The 18077-nt window shown below is 43.2% G+C and overlaps 1 protein-coding gene across 1 annotated transcript; it reads left to right on the forward strand.

Moving 5' to 3' along the window:
• Window positions 1–8647: 8647 nt before the first annotated feature.
• Window positions 8648–15973, forward strand: ENSA (endosulfine alpha). Its single transcript, XM_005867368.2, has 4 exons — window positions 8648–8855; window positions 10562–10687; window positions 12037–12203; window positions 14985–15973. Exons 1-4 carry the CDS (start codon window positions 8799–8801, stop codon window positions 14998–15000), a joined length of 366 nt encoding a protein of 121 aa, XP_005867430.1. The 5' UTR covers window positions 8648–8798; the 3' UTR covers window positions 15001–15973.
• Window positions 15974–18077: the final 2104 nt, after the last annotated feature.

Here is an 18077-nt window from a genome sequence, read left to right on the forward strand (position 1 = left end):
TAAGAAACAGAACATTCCTAGCACTTCAGAATCCTTTGTACTCCTTTCCAGTCATTAGCCCCCAAGGGTAAACGATTTCCTGACTTCTGTCAACACTGACCAGTGTTACCTTAACAAGGCTTTCCAGAGAAGTAGAAAAAAGCTTAGATGGGGGATTATTTGAGGAAAAGCACATCTTAGAAACCTGAAACAAAAAGGAAAAGAAGTTGGGAAGGAGCGGTCTAGACGATCTAAAAAGAAAAAGGACAAGGAGAAAGGAGGAAGAGGGAATGAGGGAGAGAAAGTAGGAGTTTGGAGAGAATCATAGCTGGTTGGCTCCCAGAGAAACCCACCAGTGATACTCTTAAACTTGTCTTCTCCTTTTCCCCTTGCTCCAGCCTCCCACCTCTTCCCCCAACCTGTGCCCCACTGACAGCCCTCTGCTCCAAACCTCTCTCAGGTCTTTAGGTGGCACATTAAATTTCATTAAGGATTCATTCTTTTAGGTTAAAATTGCTCCTTTTTGGCTGAATACTTTTAAAATACAAATATTAAAATACAGATACTAAACTAAAAAGTAAGCTGCTGACGCACAATAGATGCTACGTAAATTTTCTTTCTGTGATTTTCTCTAAGGCCTTCCAAGCCAAAATTTCATAGTATAGCTGTTAAAATTGACCTGAATACTTAATCCACGTTTAAAATGGCAACTGATAATGTCGATTTGGTATTTCTGGGTAATATGTTTGCACTTTAGTTGGAATTTGAATGCAATGAAAGGCAGAGGTGATATATTTATGAAAAGAGGCTTTTCTGTTCTAGGGGGGAAATTATAAAAGACTTTACAATAGGAAAAACATGACTGGGTATTGTCTTAGAGCAGCGGTTCTCAACCTGTGGGACCTTTCACAGGGGTCGCCTAAGACCATCGGAAAACACATATATAATTACATATTGTTTTTGTGATTAATCACAATGCTTTAATTATGTTCAATTTGTAACAATGAAAATACATCCTGCATATCAGATATTTACATTACGATTCATAACAGTAGCAAAATTACAGTTATGAAGTAGCAACGAAAATAATTTTATGGTTGGGGGTCACCACAACGTGAGGAACTGTATTAAAGGGTCGCGACATTAGGAAGGTTGAGAACCACTGTCTTAGAGGAATCTGAAGTTATCTGACCTATGCCTTTCATTGTCTTTGAACTGTCACCAGCTGGGGACATGCCTGGAGCTGGTCTGCCTCTGCAGGCTGGTAGTGTGTGGGTTCTTGAATTCGTTCAGGAAAGATTACACAACACAAGTCCAGGTGATTTTGAGAGTGTGTTCATTACAGCTGGGGACAACCGAACAAAGGAAGAACTTAGGGTAGAAGAAGCAATAGGAGAGAGCCTAGGTAGTGCTCTGCTTTGGCTTTCTGGAAACGTTATAGGAAAGAAGTGAGCCAAGGCAGGCTACTTTTGGCTCACTAGAGGAAAGGGAGCCTTGGAGACAAGATCAGGGGGTAAGCCCAGGACAAGCTGCTGCTGCCCATTGCTCCCCTGGTTGCAAGTCTCATGAGGACCCTTAGAGTTTAGAAGAAAGTAAAAAGTTCATGTCCAGCCCTGACCGGTTTGGCTCAGTGGATAGAGTGTCGGCCTGTGGACTGAAGGGTCCCAGGTTCGATTCCGGTCAAGGGCATGTATCTTGGTTGCAGGCACATCCCCAGTGGGGAGTGTGCAGGAGGCAGCTGATCAATGTTTCTCTCTCATCGATGTTCCTAACTCTCTATCCCTCTCCCTTCCTCTCTGTAAAAAATCAATAAAAAAATATATTAAAAAAAAAAAGTTCATGTCCATGAAAGTGCATGGATGTGCTCTAGAGTGAGCCTGCACTTTGTCTTGGGGTTTTTATTTCTCTTCTGTGGGCAAGAATCTTAGGCAACGGCTTAAGCAGAATATTCATCAGCTTTCCAGGTGTGTGTTTAATATGCTGATGCATCAAAATAAGCATACAGGGGAGTTTGAGATTATTATTTGGTCTGCTTTACTGTTTTATTTTTATCTTGGGTCTGTCTGGCTTTAATCAGGTTTTTGTTATTTGTTTCCCTGACTTCATCCATAATTGGGTTTAGTTGACATAAATGGCATTAATTGGGTCTCTGTTCTGTATCTCCCCCACCAGCATGATTTAAGTAATGTATTCTCTGGTTTGGGAGGAGAGGTATAAAACATTTGCTCTCAAGTGTCCTTGGTTAGGGAAGATAAGGTTTTCAGATTCTAGCTGGCTTTAAGCTGTTCAAATTGTTTGGCCTTGTTTCATTATCTTGTTTCAGTTTCCCCATTCCACTTACCCAGGAATTTTCCTAGCTTCTTACTATTCTCCCTCAGCACTATTTTACAATTTGTAAGTTGAGAAAACTGATGGCAATGCAAATGATTCTTCTACATAGAAAGACAAATGCATTTTGTCCAGTGAGACACAATTGATTTCCACCCTGTGAAAAAGATCATTCTAAACGTTATATGTTATGCCCTTTAGATATTGACCAACTTTATGTCTATTAGCAACTTCATTTCAGCAGTCTTAAATACCTATATATTTGGCTGTCCTTAGATTCTCTTTTGAACCAGCTTAACATCTTCTAATTCCCTCATTTGTATGATTTGTTAATTTAATTTTTTTGAAAATTCTCTTAAACACTATTATTCTGGTCACATGGCTATTTCCCTAGGCTACACTTAAGGCCAGTCCTAAGAGCATAAATTTCTAAAGGAAGCAAAAGAGGATAGAGCTTGGTTAATTTCCTGGTGTTCTCAGTCTGGCCATCAGAGGGTGCTAATGGCCTGTGTCTTAAACCCAGATATTTTTCCAGCCTTTTTTTATGGCCATTTTTCAGAAGAATGTTACTTACGCACTGATGACCTGTACATTGTCATTCCAGATATTTCATCTCATCCTCTAAAGATTTAGATCCTGCTCTGAGAAATTCAGACATGAGCAAGAGAAAAGACCAAAAGACTAGGAATAAATGTGTAAGAAGTTTAGGTCCTCTTCTCACCTTACTTCTCCACCCCACCCCACCCCGTCCCCCAATCTGCTCTTTTCCATGCTTTTCTGCAAATGGCACCACCCTTCACTCAGGAATTTGGGATCCATACTTGGTTCTCCCCTCAACTTTATTCACCACCTCAATATTATTTGTCTCTTCAGCTCCTCTCCTTTGGCATGGCCTCTGCCTTTGACCAGGCCTCTCTAGTCTTGCCTAGATTCCCACAATCATAGAGATCCAGCTGATCTTCCTCTCCATCCAGTCCAATTTCCACATGGCTACCACAGTAAAATCTTTCCAAATTCCATCCCTAACAATACTATTTTCCTGCTTGAAATCAGAAGTTCCCCTTTGTCTTCATTAAACCCCAACCCTTTAGCATGACTTACAAGTCTCCTCAGAACCTCAGCAGCCTGGACAGTGTCATGTCTTGCTGCTCCACAAAAGTTCCAGCCTTATATGCATTTCTCTCCTTAGAAAGCTTTTCAAAAATATAGATTTCTACCCAGCTCGTGTGACCCAATGGTTGTGCATCGACCTATGAACCAGGAGGTCACAGTTCAATTCCCAGTCAAGGCACATACCTGGGTTGCTGGCTCCATCCGTGGTAAGGAACATACAGGAGGCAGCCGATCATTGATGTTTCTACCTTTCTCTCCCTCTCCCTTCCTCTCTAAAATCAATAAAAATACATTTTTTAAAGAGTTTACATTTCCTTGTAAAAATAAAGATTCCCAGACCACAACCCAGAGATGGTGATTCAATTGGGGTGAAATAGGGCTAAGGAAATCTGTATTTTCATAAAGTTCCCTGGGAACTTCTAATCACATAAGTTTGAGAACCAAGGACCTAGGACATGGAGTTTCTTAAAGTTCTGTGTGTTTTCACACGAGGTTCCCTCTGCCTGAAAAGGGTTTCTCCACTTTTTTTTTTTTTTTTTTTACCTTAAATACCCCTACAGTTCCTTCAAATGTCATTTCCTCCAGGAAACTGCCTTTAATACCCTGATCCAGTGTAAACTGTCGTTCTCTCTTATCTCCTCTCTCATCTCTGAACAATTTGAAGACAGAGACTCTCTTTTATCTTTGCTTCCAGCACAATACCTAGCACATAATGACTGCTAAGTTAAATTTGTTGGATGAAAGAGGAGTCTTGCTGGGCTAGCATGATCTCACTCCCTCTGGGAACTTGTTACTCTTGCTATAGTTTTTCTCTCTCCCTTTTCCATTGTCCTCAGATATGGATCAGCCATCCTCTAACATTTTATAAGATAGTATGGTCCTCTAAATTGTCTCCCTTTCCTCCCTCCCCCTGCCAATCTCCAACCTTCCTATTTATCCTAATAATCCCAGCTTAGGTACTACCTTGTCTGAAACATTACTCGACCAGCTCAGCCAGAAATGACTTTTTAAACACTCATACATGTAATTTATTTGGTGTCATACATTGCCTAATATTGTAGTTACTCCTCTACAATGTAAAGCGCTGCCTTACATACTAAAATGCATGTGTTAGAGACCTACAGCTCATTCTCAATATATGGGTCACAGCCACCTTCCCTATCATTATGCTCTGAGACTTCAACATTGGGGACTTCACATTTACTTGATTGCATCAACGTCACTGGCTTTTATAGCCATGCCATATCTGCCACCAATTACAATTATCATAGGCTAGAGCTCATGATAACCTATAATTTCTCCACCTTCCTAGATACAAATTGAAATTTGCCTCTCATTGCAACCTCCTACTTTTCTGCCTCTCTCAGTCACTCCCACCAAATCTGAGCTTTGTATGTCTCATGACCATTTGGTCAACTCCTTTCTATTCTCCCAGTTTATCAATCGTATTCTGTCTTTCCTAAAGAGCCTAGATGCCATGGTCAGCTATTTCAACAAACCAATCTAGACTTCTTCATTGTCTTCTCTGTTCTTTCTTTACCAATCCTTTTGTCCCAGTTAACTTTGGCTATCTGTTTTCTCCACTCCAAGGCAGCCAGGAGTTATTGACCAAAGTCACAAAGCCACACTGGTTGCGACTACCTACCACAAACTCATACTTATCTAATCCCAGCTAGATCATTCTTGCTGTTTTGAATTATTCCATTTTTTATTTATTGATTTGAGAGAGAGAGTGGGGGAGAGGGAGGAAGAGAGATTTGTTGTTCCACTTATTTATGCATTCATTCATTGGTTGTGCCCTGACTAGGGATCAAACCCGCAATCTTGGCATACTCTAACCAACTGAGCTACCTAGCCAGCGTGAATTATTGCTAATTTCTTTTTTTAATATATTTTTATTGATTTCAGAGAGGAAGAGAGAGGGAGAGAGAAATAGAAACATCAGTGATGAGAGGGAATCATTGATTGGCTGCCTCCTGCACACACCCTACTGGAGATTGAGCCCGCAATCCAGGCATGTGCCGTTGAATCGAACTTGGGACCTTTCAGTCTGCAGGCCTATGCCCTATCCACTGAGCCAAACTGGCTAGGGCTTATTGCTATTTTCTATAGAGCTGTTTCTATCCCCATTTCTCCTAGATCTTCTATCCACCCAATCATCCTTTATATTCTCAAGAGATAGACTGGCAAGGCCATTTAATGTGACTTTCTTACGTGTTTAGCCACTTCGAAATCTCTCTGTACATTTCTCCTCCAACTCTTCCTTTATAATTGCCAAAACCAACCTGTCTGCCTCTCTCCCTCTTGATCTAATGATCTCCTGTGACTTTAATTATTTCATTATCTCCTCTTTAAAGTGGATAATTACATTTTTAGTTTCTCTCTCAATTAGCCCCTCTCCTTTTCTGAAAGCATGCTTGAGTCTTGCCTAACCTCCAAAAACTAAAATCTTTTGCTGCTTCCTCTTCAACTCATTGCCCTAATTTACTTGCTGTTAAATATTGCTACCACCTCCCCACTCTTTAACCACTTGCAATTAGCTTTTGTCCCCTCCATCTTTAACGTCTCTGTCACTTCTCTCCTGGTTCTTATCCTTACCACTCTGATCATTTGTCTGTGACCCTGGCCAATTTTCCCCAAGTTTCTGTCTTGGGACTTATTCTTTCTCCTTTCTCCTTTGATGATCCCATCTACTTACACAACTCTACTAATATTTACGTGAAAAGGTCCAAATTTTATTCATATTTAGCTTCTACTTTTCTCCCTAACTCCAAATTTACATTTTCTAGAACCCTAAAATTTTAGATATGGAGGCATTCACAGAGGTCATGTATCCTAAGTCTTCATTGCCTAGCTATCTCTACCAAATGGCTCTCTGGCTTTTAAAAAAGGCTGTGTTTCTAAAACTGACCACCTCATTTTCTCGCTGCTTCCAATTCCATTCCCAAATACTCCTCTTCTTGAATTTATTATTTCTACATCAGTCACCCTGAGGCACACAGCCTCCTTTTCCTGTATTCAATCAGTTACTAATCTAGTAGATCCTATTGCCACAGACTCTCTTAATTATATTCAGTTTTCTAAACAACCACATTTCTAGTTTAAATACTACATACTTCCTTGCAGTGGACTCCTGAATAGACCACCCACCTCTAGTCTAGTATCTTTCTACTTGGAATTCTGAATTATTTTTGTTCATTACCACCAAATTAATCTTTCTAAAGAGCAGTTCTGACCTGCCACTCTCTGGCCTAAAAACCTTAAATGTCTCTCATGGATTACTAAATTATTCACAAGTTCCTTATCCTGTTATTCAAAGTCTTCCATGTTCTGGACTCAGTTCTATTTTTCTAGCCTTCATGCTGTGCCCATCACCCAGAATATCCTTCCTTCATCTTTACCTGGCAAACTCCTAAGTTCTTTAAAGCTATTTGAAATAAATAAAGGTATCTGAAATAAATACCACTTCCATCACAGTGGGTTTTTTTTCACCCTAAACTGACTCTGAGCCTTCCTTTGAACCCCTATCACATATTAACAGTTTTATTTCAATACTTACCAAATTTTGCCTTGTATGATAATCTGTGTATTCCAGTGCTCCTAAAACTTTTTTTTTTATTGTCTGAAGTTTTACATATGTCTCCTTTTTCCCCAATTGCCCTCTCCCTCCCCCCCCAGCCATTCCCATCCCGGGCAAGCCCCCACCGCCCCAGTGTCTCTGTCCATTGGTTATGCTCCTATGCATGCATACAAGTCCTCTGGTTGCTCTCTAACTCCCGCCCTCCCCTACCATTTGTCTCTGGATCTATTCTTGTTCATCAAATTATGTTGATCATTATATCCCACATATGAGTGAGATCATGTGATATTTATCTTTCTCGAACTGGCTTATTTCATTTAGCATAATGCTCTCCAGTTCCATCCATGCTGTTGTAAGTGGTAAAAGTTCCTTCTTTTTTATAGCGGCATAGTATTCCATTGTGTAGATGTACCACAGTTTTTTAATCCACTCATCTGCTGATGGGCACTTAGGCTGTTTCCAAATCTTAGCTATTGTAAATTGTGCTGCTATGAACATAGGGGTGCATATATCCTTTCTGGTTTCTTGGGATATAGTCCTAGAAGTGGGATCACTGGGTCAAATGGGAGTTCCATTTTTAACTTTTTAAGGAAACTCCATACTGTCTTCCACAGTGGCTGCACCAGTCTGCATTCCCACCAACAGTGCAGGAGGGTTCCTTTTTCTCCACATCCTTGCCAGCACTTGTGCTCCTTTTTAGAAGTGCACCTAGTTAACAGAAAAATGAACTGATAGCCAAGACTACCTGTCACAACAGCCGCCTGGAAAATTAAATTTTAATATGAATTTTACAGTGTTATTAGTATTAGACTAATGTTTGTTTTCAATTTAAAAATGATGTGACTTAACACTCCAGGAAAATGGGTCTATTTCATTTGAGGGACTTAGGGTCCACCTGGAACACTGGGAAAACCCTCCCCACGTGCCCACTAACCTAAGGGGAGTGAATGCCTTGCTATATATGAAACCCCTGTAAAACGAATACAGTGCCATCTACAAACGCTCAAGAAATATTGACCTGTGACTCGGGATAGGTTAACTAGTGTTAACTGTATTTACTAAATGTTTACCCTTAGAACGGTGCTCTGTTTCAAGAAGCTTAGTCCAAGTCCATAGGATGACCTTAAATAAGTATAAAACTATACATAAGAGTTAAATCATAAAGCCCAAGTCATTTGTGTTCTGCAAAAGACTCAGACTGGGAACTCGGCCTCTCTCTCGGTTCCACACCAAGTGTCACATCGAAATCGTGCTGAGTTCCACTTCCAAGTCCACTCTGACCTCCCAATTGTTTTCTGGAGCTCGATGACTTTCTGCCAACACTGCGCAAAGCTTACTCCTCTCCACCTGGAAATAAAGGTTTACATCCTTCCGCTCTCCCGTTTTAAGTTCAGCCAAGGTTCCCGGGAGAGGGGCCGTGGAGCGGAAGGCAGCCGGGTCCCACCAAAGGAACAAATCTGCCAAACCGAGCAGCACCGCCCCCTGCCTTTCCCCACGGGCTCCCAATTGGTCCTTGTGGCTCCGGATTGGTGTTCCAGCTTGCCCGTCGCCTCCATAGACCCCACCTCTAGCCAGCGACTATTGGTAAACCGTTACGTCATTGGCCCATCTACCTCACTCCTATTGGTTCCCATAGGCAGGGGCGGTCGCAACGTCACAGGCAAGGGCCGCCATTTTAACTGAGCAACCCTAGTGACAGGAGCCGAAGGAGCAGCGCAGGTTGTCCCCATTTCCCCTCCCCCTTCCCTTCTCCGTTTGACTTCCCGGGCCCCTTCCACTCCACAGTCCCGGTCCCGCCATGTCTCAGAAACAAGAAGAGGAGAACCCTGCGGAGGAGACCGGCGAGGAGAAGCAGGTGAAATGGAGGGGGTGCGGGCGAGCGAGCCGGGGGCGACAGTGATGGGGCGGGAGACGGTCTCCCACCCGTGCGGATTGGTCGCCCTGATCTCAGGCTCTGCAGGGGTTGGCCACTTCTTGCGTCACGCCGAGTGAGCGTCAACGCGACTTGCTGCTTTGGCGCTGGTTGGTTGGGTCGATTGTCAGTCAGTGCCTTACCCTTCCTCATTGGCCAAGAAGCCTACCGCTCAGCTCCTTCAAGCTGTGCTATAATTGGCCGAGCTTGGGCGCGGGGCGGGTGTTTGGAAAGACTGGGTGAATGAAAGGGGGCTGGTGGTCCCTGGCTGTGATGTGTATTATGGGTTATTAGGGGTAAATAACACGACTACCAGGCTGGGGCCTGCACCCTAAATCCTTCGAAAGCTACAGGTTGAGGTCAAAGACGTTTAAAAAAAGGACCAGCATTGGGGGAAGGGAGAAGAGTAATCACCATGGTTAAAGGCGGCAATTTTATCAAGATAACCTATTTTGACGATTGGGGATGGTCTGTTGCCCATCTTCCGTGAGGACGGAACAAGAGTGAAGAGGACTGAAGTCCCATACAGAATCATCGAGGTTAAATTTAGAAAAGACACCAGGAGAGTCGTGACAAGAAAGACGCCACTCTATCACCCTGTTTCCCCCAGACTTCCAAGGCAGCGAGACTTAGTTCACCCGCAATTCTGTGATGAAAACACGCCAATTAGACCTCTGCTTGGGGGTTGTATTTGACGTACAGCATTCAGTACTGGGTTCAGAGGCTCATGACATGCACCTGTTGTTATACCTGTGCCGGAATACCAAGGAGAGGTAATATAATCCCACCAAGAAGAGCCAAGAGTGGCTTTAGATTATTTTTAAAAGTTACCGAAGAAAAGGGCAGCGGGGCCCACAAAAAGCGAGGATCGTAGACAGTGAGAGCCGCTGCAAGCCAGTTGAGCTCTTGTCATGTTCCCCAAACTGCCATCACTAGCCCCATGAGGGTTGGTGTTTGCTTTTTGGCAAAAACTGGGTAAATGCTAGTGAACCTACTGTATCTTAATTTTCCCGAGATTAAAAATAGGGTCATTTTCATCTCTGTTTACCTACCACCTCCCTGCCACATGTTTATGGAAATGCTGAAGCGATGTCCTCCCATTACTAAGGTGGAGATTTTTGGAGAAGGCTGCGTAGCTCTAGCCTCCTCCACAGAGAGACTTCTCAGATGACTATCTTAGATTCTAAATAGGGAGGGAGCATTTCAGCAGAATTATCTATCCCTTTTGCTTTCCCATTTGACCTGTACTGTGTGTTAGTCAGCAGCCAGGGTACTTTCCTACTCATCATGTGTCACCAAAAAGCCTTGGCTGGTTCTTTTCTCTCTTTGTCTTTCCTAGCTTCTGTGCTGAGTGAGCTATGGCTTGCTCGGTGATTAACTAGGTATTACCTTTAACCCAGTACTCACAGGTCACCGAGGTGGTTCCCGGGGTAGAGTGTGAGAAGCACCTTGTCTTTTCTTCTCACGATACAGTGTTCTTGAGCTTTAGGAATTTGAACAAAGGTCTAGCTTTATTTGAGAGTAGAGTGGAAATAGCATGTTTACAAGTAAGTGGATCTTCAGGGGGGAAAAATAGCATACAGGTTATCAAATATTAGAAGCAGTTGATTCTCAGTCTTTAATTTTATCTGCCCATTTGTTCCTTCCAGGACACGCAGGAGAAAGAAGGTATTCTCCCTGAGAGAGCTGAGGAGGCAAAGCTAAAGGCCAAATATCCAAGCCTAGGACAAAAGCCTGGAGGCTCCGACTTCCTCATGAAGAGACTCCAGAAAGGGGTATGGGACACAATCTCTTACCCTCTTCTTTGGAGCCAAAGGGGATGAGCTCTATAGAGGTTCTACTGAATGCTGACCTGGAAGTTTTGTTGTTTGTTGGGCAGCAGTGGAAAGGAATTAGAAACTTAAAATGAGCAAAGCAAATTATTGTAAATCTCTGATATGGTATCAGTTTATCTTCTGGTTTCCCATATAGGATATTAAGGCTTTATGTAGGGGCATTTGGCTATGGGGGATTTGGGGGATAAAGGAAGGATGTTAGAGACTGAAACACTGGCTGCGCTAGGCATTTGCCTATCTGGATGGTGGGAATTTTAGGACTGCATTCTTTAGAATTAGAGCTAAAGGTTGTAGGTGCATCATTTCAGAAAAAGATCAAACCATCTGTCCTACAGATTTCCTGAACTTAAAATGAATAGATTTATTCAGACCCTTGAAGTTAGCATAAGCCATTTACTCCTTTCTGTCCAAAGTGGTTCTCTTTACCAAGGGAGAATCCACCTTCATAGCCATCTAGCCCCTGATCAGGTTTCTCAGTCCCCAGAGGTACCTAAACCTACTGAGGGATTGGGAATCATTAAGCCGGAGTGTATTCCTCTGTGGATGAAATGGAGAGTGAAATAGACCCATGAAGAATCCCAGTTGTTGAGTCTTAGCCACAGATGATGATGTGATGCTGATTTGCAGTTTACCTTGCTGTAGGCAAGACAGGCATGGGCAGGCTTTCACAACCATGGAACCTGTGGAGGCAGTGGGAGTCAGAGGAAAAGTACATCATCCTCATGAACAAGCCCGGTTTCTATTCATGGTCTGAGAAAACCCTTTTCCATTTTGAGGTTGTTGGCTGGAGGTTGATCTGCTGTTTGCTAGGGTAGCCCCAGATTACCCCTTCTTTATATCTGTTTCCCCAGCACCAAATCTGTTGGTCCTCAGTAAGCCTTTATGTATAAAGTCAATAATTTTGTTGAACCATCTTGTGCTGATGAGGCTACAAATGATGTGGCTACAAAGGATGGACTAATAGGTCCTCAGCAAGCCTTTATGTATAAAGTCTTTAATTTTGTTGAACCATCTTTTGCTGATGAGGCTACAAATGATGTGGCTACAAAGGATGTAGAGGCTATTTCTTAACTCCAAAAATCTATACTCTAGCTGGGAAACTGCTGACATACATTTGGGGAGCAGATACAAGTACATGTAATTAATGCTAAGCTGTGTATGCAAGAGATTAATCATGAAAGACTTGAAAGATCTGAGAGTGGATGAGGATTTGTAATGGATGTGGGTCTCCTTGTTTTTGAGGATGGCCAGGGCTCCTCACTCACCTAAACCTCCCTCTTGTCTCTTAGCAAAAGTACTTTGACTCAGGAGACTACAACATGGCCAAAGCCAAGATGAAGAATAAGCAGCTGCCAAGTGCAGGACCAGACAAGAACCTGGTGACTGGTGACCACATCCCTACCCCACAGGATCTGCCCCAGAGAAAGTCCTCGCTCGTCACCAGCAAGCTTGCGGGGTAACCTGGGCCCCTCTTTTCCCCTTCCTCACCCACTGGACTTTTATATATCATAGGCAGGAATGGAATGGGCACCTAGTTAGAGAACTTCTCAGCTTGCTAGCCAGCAGTGACTGTGATTCAGCTGGGGGCTGCTGAGGAGGTAATGTGTGTGGAAGAGGGGCTCTGAGTTCATTTCTTTGGTTAAATTGATATTTCCACACCCTCACTATAGCCTAGAAGTAGGAGACTAGGATTGAGTAATACTGCAGACTTTTCTTCTGTACAAGAAACTGGGGAGACATGATTTCTTTTTCGGAAGAGAGAATCTCAAAATCGGTTAGGCTGAGCCTTGGGAATAATGTGGCAGGTTTTAACATCCAAGGCTAACCTGACATTATGGGGAAAGGTAGATTGAATGAGATCTTTTCTCTGTGCTTCTAAGTGTTTTGTCTTAGGCTGCTATTGCTTCATGTTTCCATTATGGCAGGTTTAGAGAATCCTCAAAAAAGAAAAACTGATTTGCTTGCCTAAAACTACAGTGCCCACTTAACCTCCCTTAGTCAGTGTCTCTTACAGTTTGCCCTGGCTCTTAATGTAAAGATTGGAAAACATTGTATAAAATGGGCGCTCTCTCTAGCGCCCTCTCTCTCTCTCTCTCTCTCTCTCTCTCTTTCTCTTTCTCCCAGCATGTTGCTTTTGAAAGCATTGTGAGATAGTGGAAGGAGCACTGGTTTAGGAGTCAAGATATCTGGGTTTGGGTCTAGTTCCATGTAGAAGTGATATGTAACCTTGGTCAAGTCATTTAGCCTCTCAGGATTTATTTTGTCGTCTGTAAAATAGTTTGAGTATGGATGAAATTGATTCTGACCTTAGAATTCTGTAACTGCCAGTTGGAAAACGCTGCTATTCTTTGTAAAACTAATGAGGCAGGCCCATCAGTGATTTGCCTACACAGGGGAACCATTGGAAGACTACATGGGGAGAGAGGAAGTAGAGATGGGGGCGGGGGGGGGGTGGGGGGGATTGAATTCAGGCAAGAGGACCTCATAAATATCATGGTGATAGGGTTGAAAAAAAGTTCTAAGCAGCTAGCCATGGAAGCTCCTGCCTCTGCCCAACCCACTTCTCTAGCCTGCAGTCTGCAACTCTGCTGCTAAAAAGGCTGCTCTGGCAGCTGAGCTGTGGGCCTGAGGAAACATGCTCAGTCTTGCACATATGGAGGCCCATGTTTCTGATGTAATTGGATGCCAGGTGTATTGTTAGGGAGACAAGAACAAAAGGGATGCACTGAGCTAGCCTCTAGGGCTTAGTACTACAGCCGGGCTGGAGTAGCAGGTTCTTCGGAGAGAATTCAAGTTGAAGAACGCTGGGGAAGGTGGTTAAGGAGCGAAAAGGAACACAGAAATCTCTGCCTTCCCAGAGCTCAGTAACCCGGCACCTGTTTGATGAGAAGCAGCAGTGCTGATTGATGAATGTGTGGAGGAAAGGGGTTGCAGTTGGCCAGCATCTTCAGTCTAGTTATCACTAGCTTGGCCTGAATCTTACTGAATGCAACCTGCTTGTTATGATAGAGAGGGTCAGGGTGAGAACTAACTGTTCGAGAGAGCAAGATTCGTAATCCTCTCTTGCCCTCTCACAAATCCTGATAGGCCAAACATTTGTCCCAATGAGAACGTCTGATGAACTTGATGGGGTGCATGTGCGGGGATGGGATGGGTATAGATGTCTCTCCTGACCAGCCACCCACTTTTCAGGCTGTCATTCAGATTGGATAGGAAAAAGTTGGTGAGGGAGGAATGGAGAGAGCAGGACCCCTGAATTCCTTGGCCCCCAGACTCCTCGACTGTCACTTGTAATTGTATATGATTTTTGTGTTTCTTGCTCCATTTCCTCATGCTGTCTTCCTTAGTCTGAAATCCACGTGGGAAGGGGAAAATGCCGAACATCCTTGTATAGTTTCCTCAACTGTCCCAGCCATGTTGTACATAGATATGTCATGTTATTATATATATAAATATATATATAATTTTGTACGTTTTCTTCATCTCTGATTTTTCTCAAATTTTGTACTTTTTTCGTTTCTGTCTGAGCCACTTTCTCTATTGGTCAACTTGAATACTCAAAACTGAGGTCACAATGAGTCTGGTATTAGGAAGGAATAGAAGAAATAGGGAGATCAGAAAACTGTTGGTCTCTCTCTCTCTTCATCTGGTCATAGTCTAGTTTAAGAAAAGACTCAAGCTACATTCTGTGTTCACCACATGTTTCCCCAGCATGAAGTACATAAGTCCATGGCAAAGAAAAATCCAAATCCCAGTTGCTTTGATTAAACCTAGATTATTAAATCCACTCAAAACAACCTGTGTGTTGTCTGGCCCTGGCCTCCACCCAGTCACCACCTCATCACTGTGTGCCCACGGTCAGTCTCCGCTGCTCTAAGTGACGGTGCTTTGCGTATGAAATTGAGCTGCTCCAAGCCAGGAGGCAGCTACCACCCCTATGAGCCTCCAGTTGTTTTGATCTTGTCTAACGAATTGCTTTTCTGTCTTTGTTTTTATGGATATCTTTTTAAAAGGCAGAGAACATTTTGTTTTGTGGATAAGACTCAAATTCATTCATTCTCTCTCTGTCTCTCTTTCTCTCAATAATTTTCTATGGATAGGATTGAGGCATATGCTAGGTAGCCTAATGATTGTTAAGTATAGAAGAGTCATGGAATAGAGACTGGGATGGAATTTAGGTATTTTTCCCTTATTACTTGACAGTGTTTTCTTTTTCTTCTTCTATGTTCATCCGCAGTGGCCAAGTTGAATGATGCTGCCCGGGGCTCCGCCAGATCCTGAGACGCTGCCCCCCCTGGGTCCTGTGCTGGCTCCTGCCCCTCCCTGCATTTGCAGAGGGCTCAGGAGGTGGCTCGGGCACGGGCTGGAGAGGCAGAAGCCCCTGCCCGTCGGTGTCCCAGCGCATGGAGCCCCTTGGGCTGAGCACCAAGACCTTGAACCTTTTTTGTTTTACCTTTCTTCCAAATAACTATTGGGAGAAATCTCAGTGAAATCCTGGGGAGTGGGGTGGGGCTGGGGAGTTGTTTGAGAGGGTGGGTGGGAGATTTAGGGGAATATGAATTAGGGCTTGAAGTTGATAACATTCCTGACTATCCTACTTAACCATGTGGCTGGTGTGAGGTGGATGTGAGGGGAAGGAAGTGGAGTAAACTAAAGACGTGGGGTTCCAATTTAACTTTGTAGAAAAATGCAATGTTTGCTTAGACATGGCTGGGGACCTGGTGTCAGATAAAAGAAACTGTCCATCTAAATATGACAGATGCAGACAGCTCCTCTGGTTCTGCAGAGCATGCTGAGAATGCAATTAACGTTAATTGTTCATTTTTTAAAATATCCTTGAGACAGATGTACTGTGGGGAGAAGGGCAGTCAGTATGCGGAAAGAGGGCCATGAGCATGGGGAGCCCCACAGAGCCCAGGGGACTTTTTCAGTATTTGAAATTTAAAAACAAAAAAAAAAGACCCATGAAAAAAAAAACCCACCCATAAATACTCTGAAGCAGTTGGTGTGTTTTATTGGGGTTTGGGGAAAGGGAAGAAAAGACAGACACCATTCAGGGGAGAAGCTGGTGTGTGGCCCTAAGTTTTTTAAGGAACAGGGGCTCTTAATCTAGGATGTGGTTGGGCTCTACACTCCATCACTTAGGGAGAGGGAACAAGGATGTTGGCTCACAGACCAGGGTTTTTCCTGACCCCTGTCCATCCCTTTGTTCCTGTACCTAATACCGATGCATCAACCTCAGGTTTGGGCTCACAAAATGAGGAATTTGAGAGTGTTTGATCTTAAGCGATTAAAGCTTAGTCCAGACTAAGCATAAAAGGAAGCCCACTCTTCCTTTTCAGTCGTGTACTCGTTCACAATTCTCACGTTTGTGAAAGAGAAATGGACCTCTAGTAACAAGCCAAAGGGAACTCGAGCCTCTCTGCTTGTGGCCAGCAGGAGGCACAGTGACTTCTTTCCTCGTCAAAACAGTCTCAAATCCTGCCACTGACAGAAGGTAAAAGACCTGTGAATGTGACATACAGAAGAAACGTTACCAAAGTAGACACATACTCAGCCCTGTCCCTCCTGGCCTCACCAGACATTCACATGTGGTCAACTGAAACCACTCGCCCATTTTGCCCAAGTTTGATTAGGAGAGATTATCATGCTATTTTCCCAAATGTGAATGGCTTTTCAAATGAGTGTGCATCAAGGAAGATAAACAAGGTCCAGGCGACAGATATTTTAGAGAAACCTCCATCTTATTGAGGGAGAGGGGTACTTCTAAACTGGAGAAGAAATGTTCTTGGTATCTAACTCATTCTCCTTAATGAGAATCTTTCTAAAGTTTTCAATGAAGGTATTCCTGACTTGCTCTCTCTAAATTTAGCCAGGGGACTCTGATGCCTCCTAACCATTGGCATTTCTGAACAGCGTACTAGACACTGAGTGAGCCAGGTAGTATGGAGCTCAGTGAAAGAAAGGCATGCTCGGGCCAGGTGGCTCCGTTGGTTGGAGTGTCATACCAGACACCAAAAGGTTGAGGGTTTGATTCCCAGTCAGGGCACATACCTAGGTTGCAAGTTTGATCCTCCGTTGGAGCATGTACAGGAGGCAACCAATCGATGTTTCTCACATCGATGCTTTCTCTCTCTCTCTCTCTTTCTAAAATCAATAAAACATAACTTGGGGGAGGATTTATTTTTTTAAAAAGCATTCCCTACCATTGTGGGAATTATTGTCTAGCTGGAAGAAAATATATGAAAAAGTTCATGTACTTCAAAAGCTAGGATATATACACAGGGTGTGGCAAAAGTAGGTTTACAGTTGTGAATACTTAAAACAGCTTATTCTTATATTATTATTGTTTTCTTTCCCATCTGAACTGTAAACCTACTTTTGCCCCACCCTGTATATCCTAAACCAATCCTCTGACTTCTGGAGCATGTTGTCCCTGGTTTGTGTTTGCCAGGTAGACACAGCTGGGGAATGAGGTCAGGGAGGCTGAGTGGGGTCATTCAGTTAGTGCAATTTCATTTTAATACAGGTCAGAAAATTGAGGTATAGAAATAAGTTACTTATAAAGTGGCAAGCTAGTTTTACTGAAGAGCTCAAGTTAATATCTAGGCTTCTATATGATTTTTCCATTATTCCTGGCTTCCCTGTCCTTAGTTTTAAGCTGTAGTTTTAGGAATCCTGGGGTGCCAAGAAATGTTTGTGACTGTCTCTATTTCAGTTTAAAACTTGCCATTTCTTGTTTTTCACTCTCTTACTATAGAGCTAGGCAGCCAAGGCAGACCGATTCTGCAGTGCTTCCAATAGCTGTTCCTGCCAGTGTTTCAGTTAGATATTTTCTAAAATCTTTATTCCAAATTGTGGATCTACTACTCCAATGTGGTTGAGTGATGATTGTGCTGACAAGCATCTTGGCCATCTGATATGCAGGGTGTCAGAGATGACGTCACCATTATTATTGTCCAGTGGCATTTATTTTAAGCTGATGTGGCCTGAGCATAGACAATACAGGCAAAAGAAAAATTAGAGTTGCCATTGAGGATATCTATAGTGAGCCAGTGGCACCCACACAAACAGCCCTTATGTGTATAGCGCCCTCTGCTGGGTCTTGAGGGAAGTTAGCAAGGAAAGGGAAGATTTCTTCCTTGGGAAGCTAAGACATGACAGTGGCATACAAATAAAAGCAAATTAATGTAGTTCCAAGCAGCATTTCAAGAGCTAAGGGAGCCCTAACTGGTTTGGCTCAGTGGATAGAGCATTGGCCTGTGGACCGAAGGTAGAAGGTAGAATTCAATTCCAGTCAAGGGCACCAAAAAAAAAAAAAAAAAAGCGA

Source organism: Myotis brandtii, unplaced genomic scaffold (assembly GCF_000412655.1).
Source record: "Myotis brandtii unplaced genomic scaffold, ASM41265v1 scaffold250, whole genome shotgun sequence".
In the NCBI taxonomy this organism is placed as follows: Eukaryota; Metazoa; Chordata; class Mammalia; order Chiroptera; family Vespertilionidae; genus Myotis; species Myotis brandtii.

Excerpts from the sequence above, each read along its gene's own strand:
- ENSA (XM_005867368.2), top strand. The coding sequence starts at position 8,799 with ATGTCTCAGAAACAAGAAGAGGAGAACCCTGCGGAGGAGACCGGCGAG. Across the intron at positions 8,856-10,561 it reads AGACCGGCGAGGAGAAGCAG|GACACGCAGGAGAAAGAAGG; the intron begins GTGAAATGGAGG and ends TGTTCCTTCCAG. Across the intron at positions 10,688-12,036 it reads TGAAGAGACTCCAGAAAGGG|CAAAAGTACTTTGACTCAGG; the intron begins GTATGGGACACA and ends CTTGTCTCTTAG.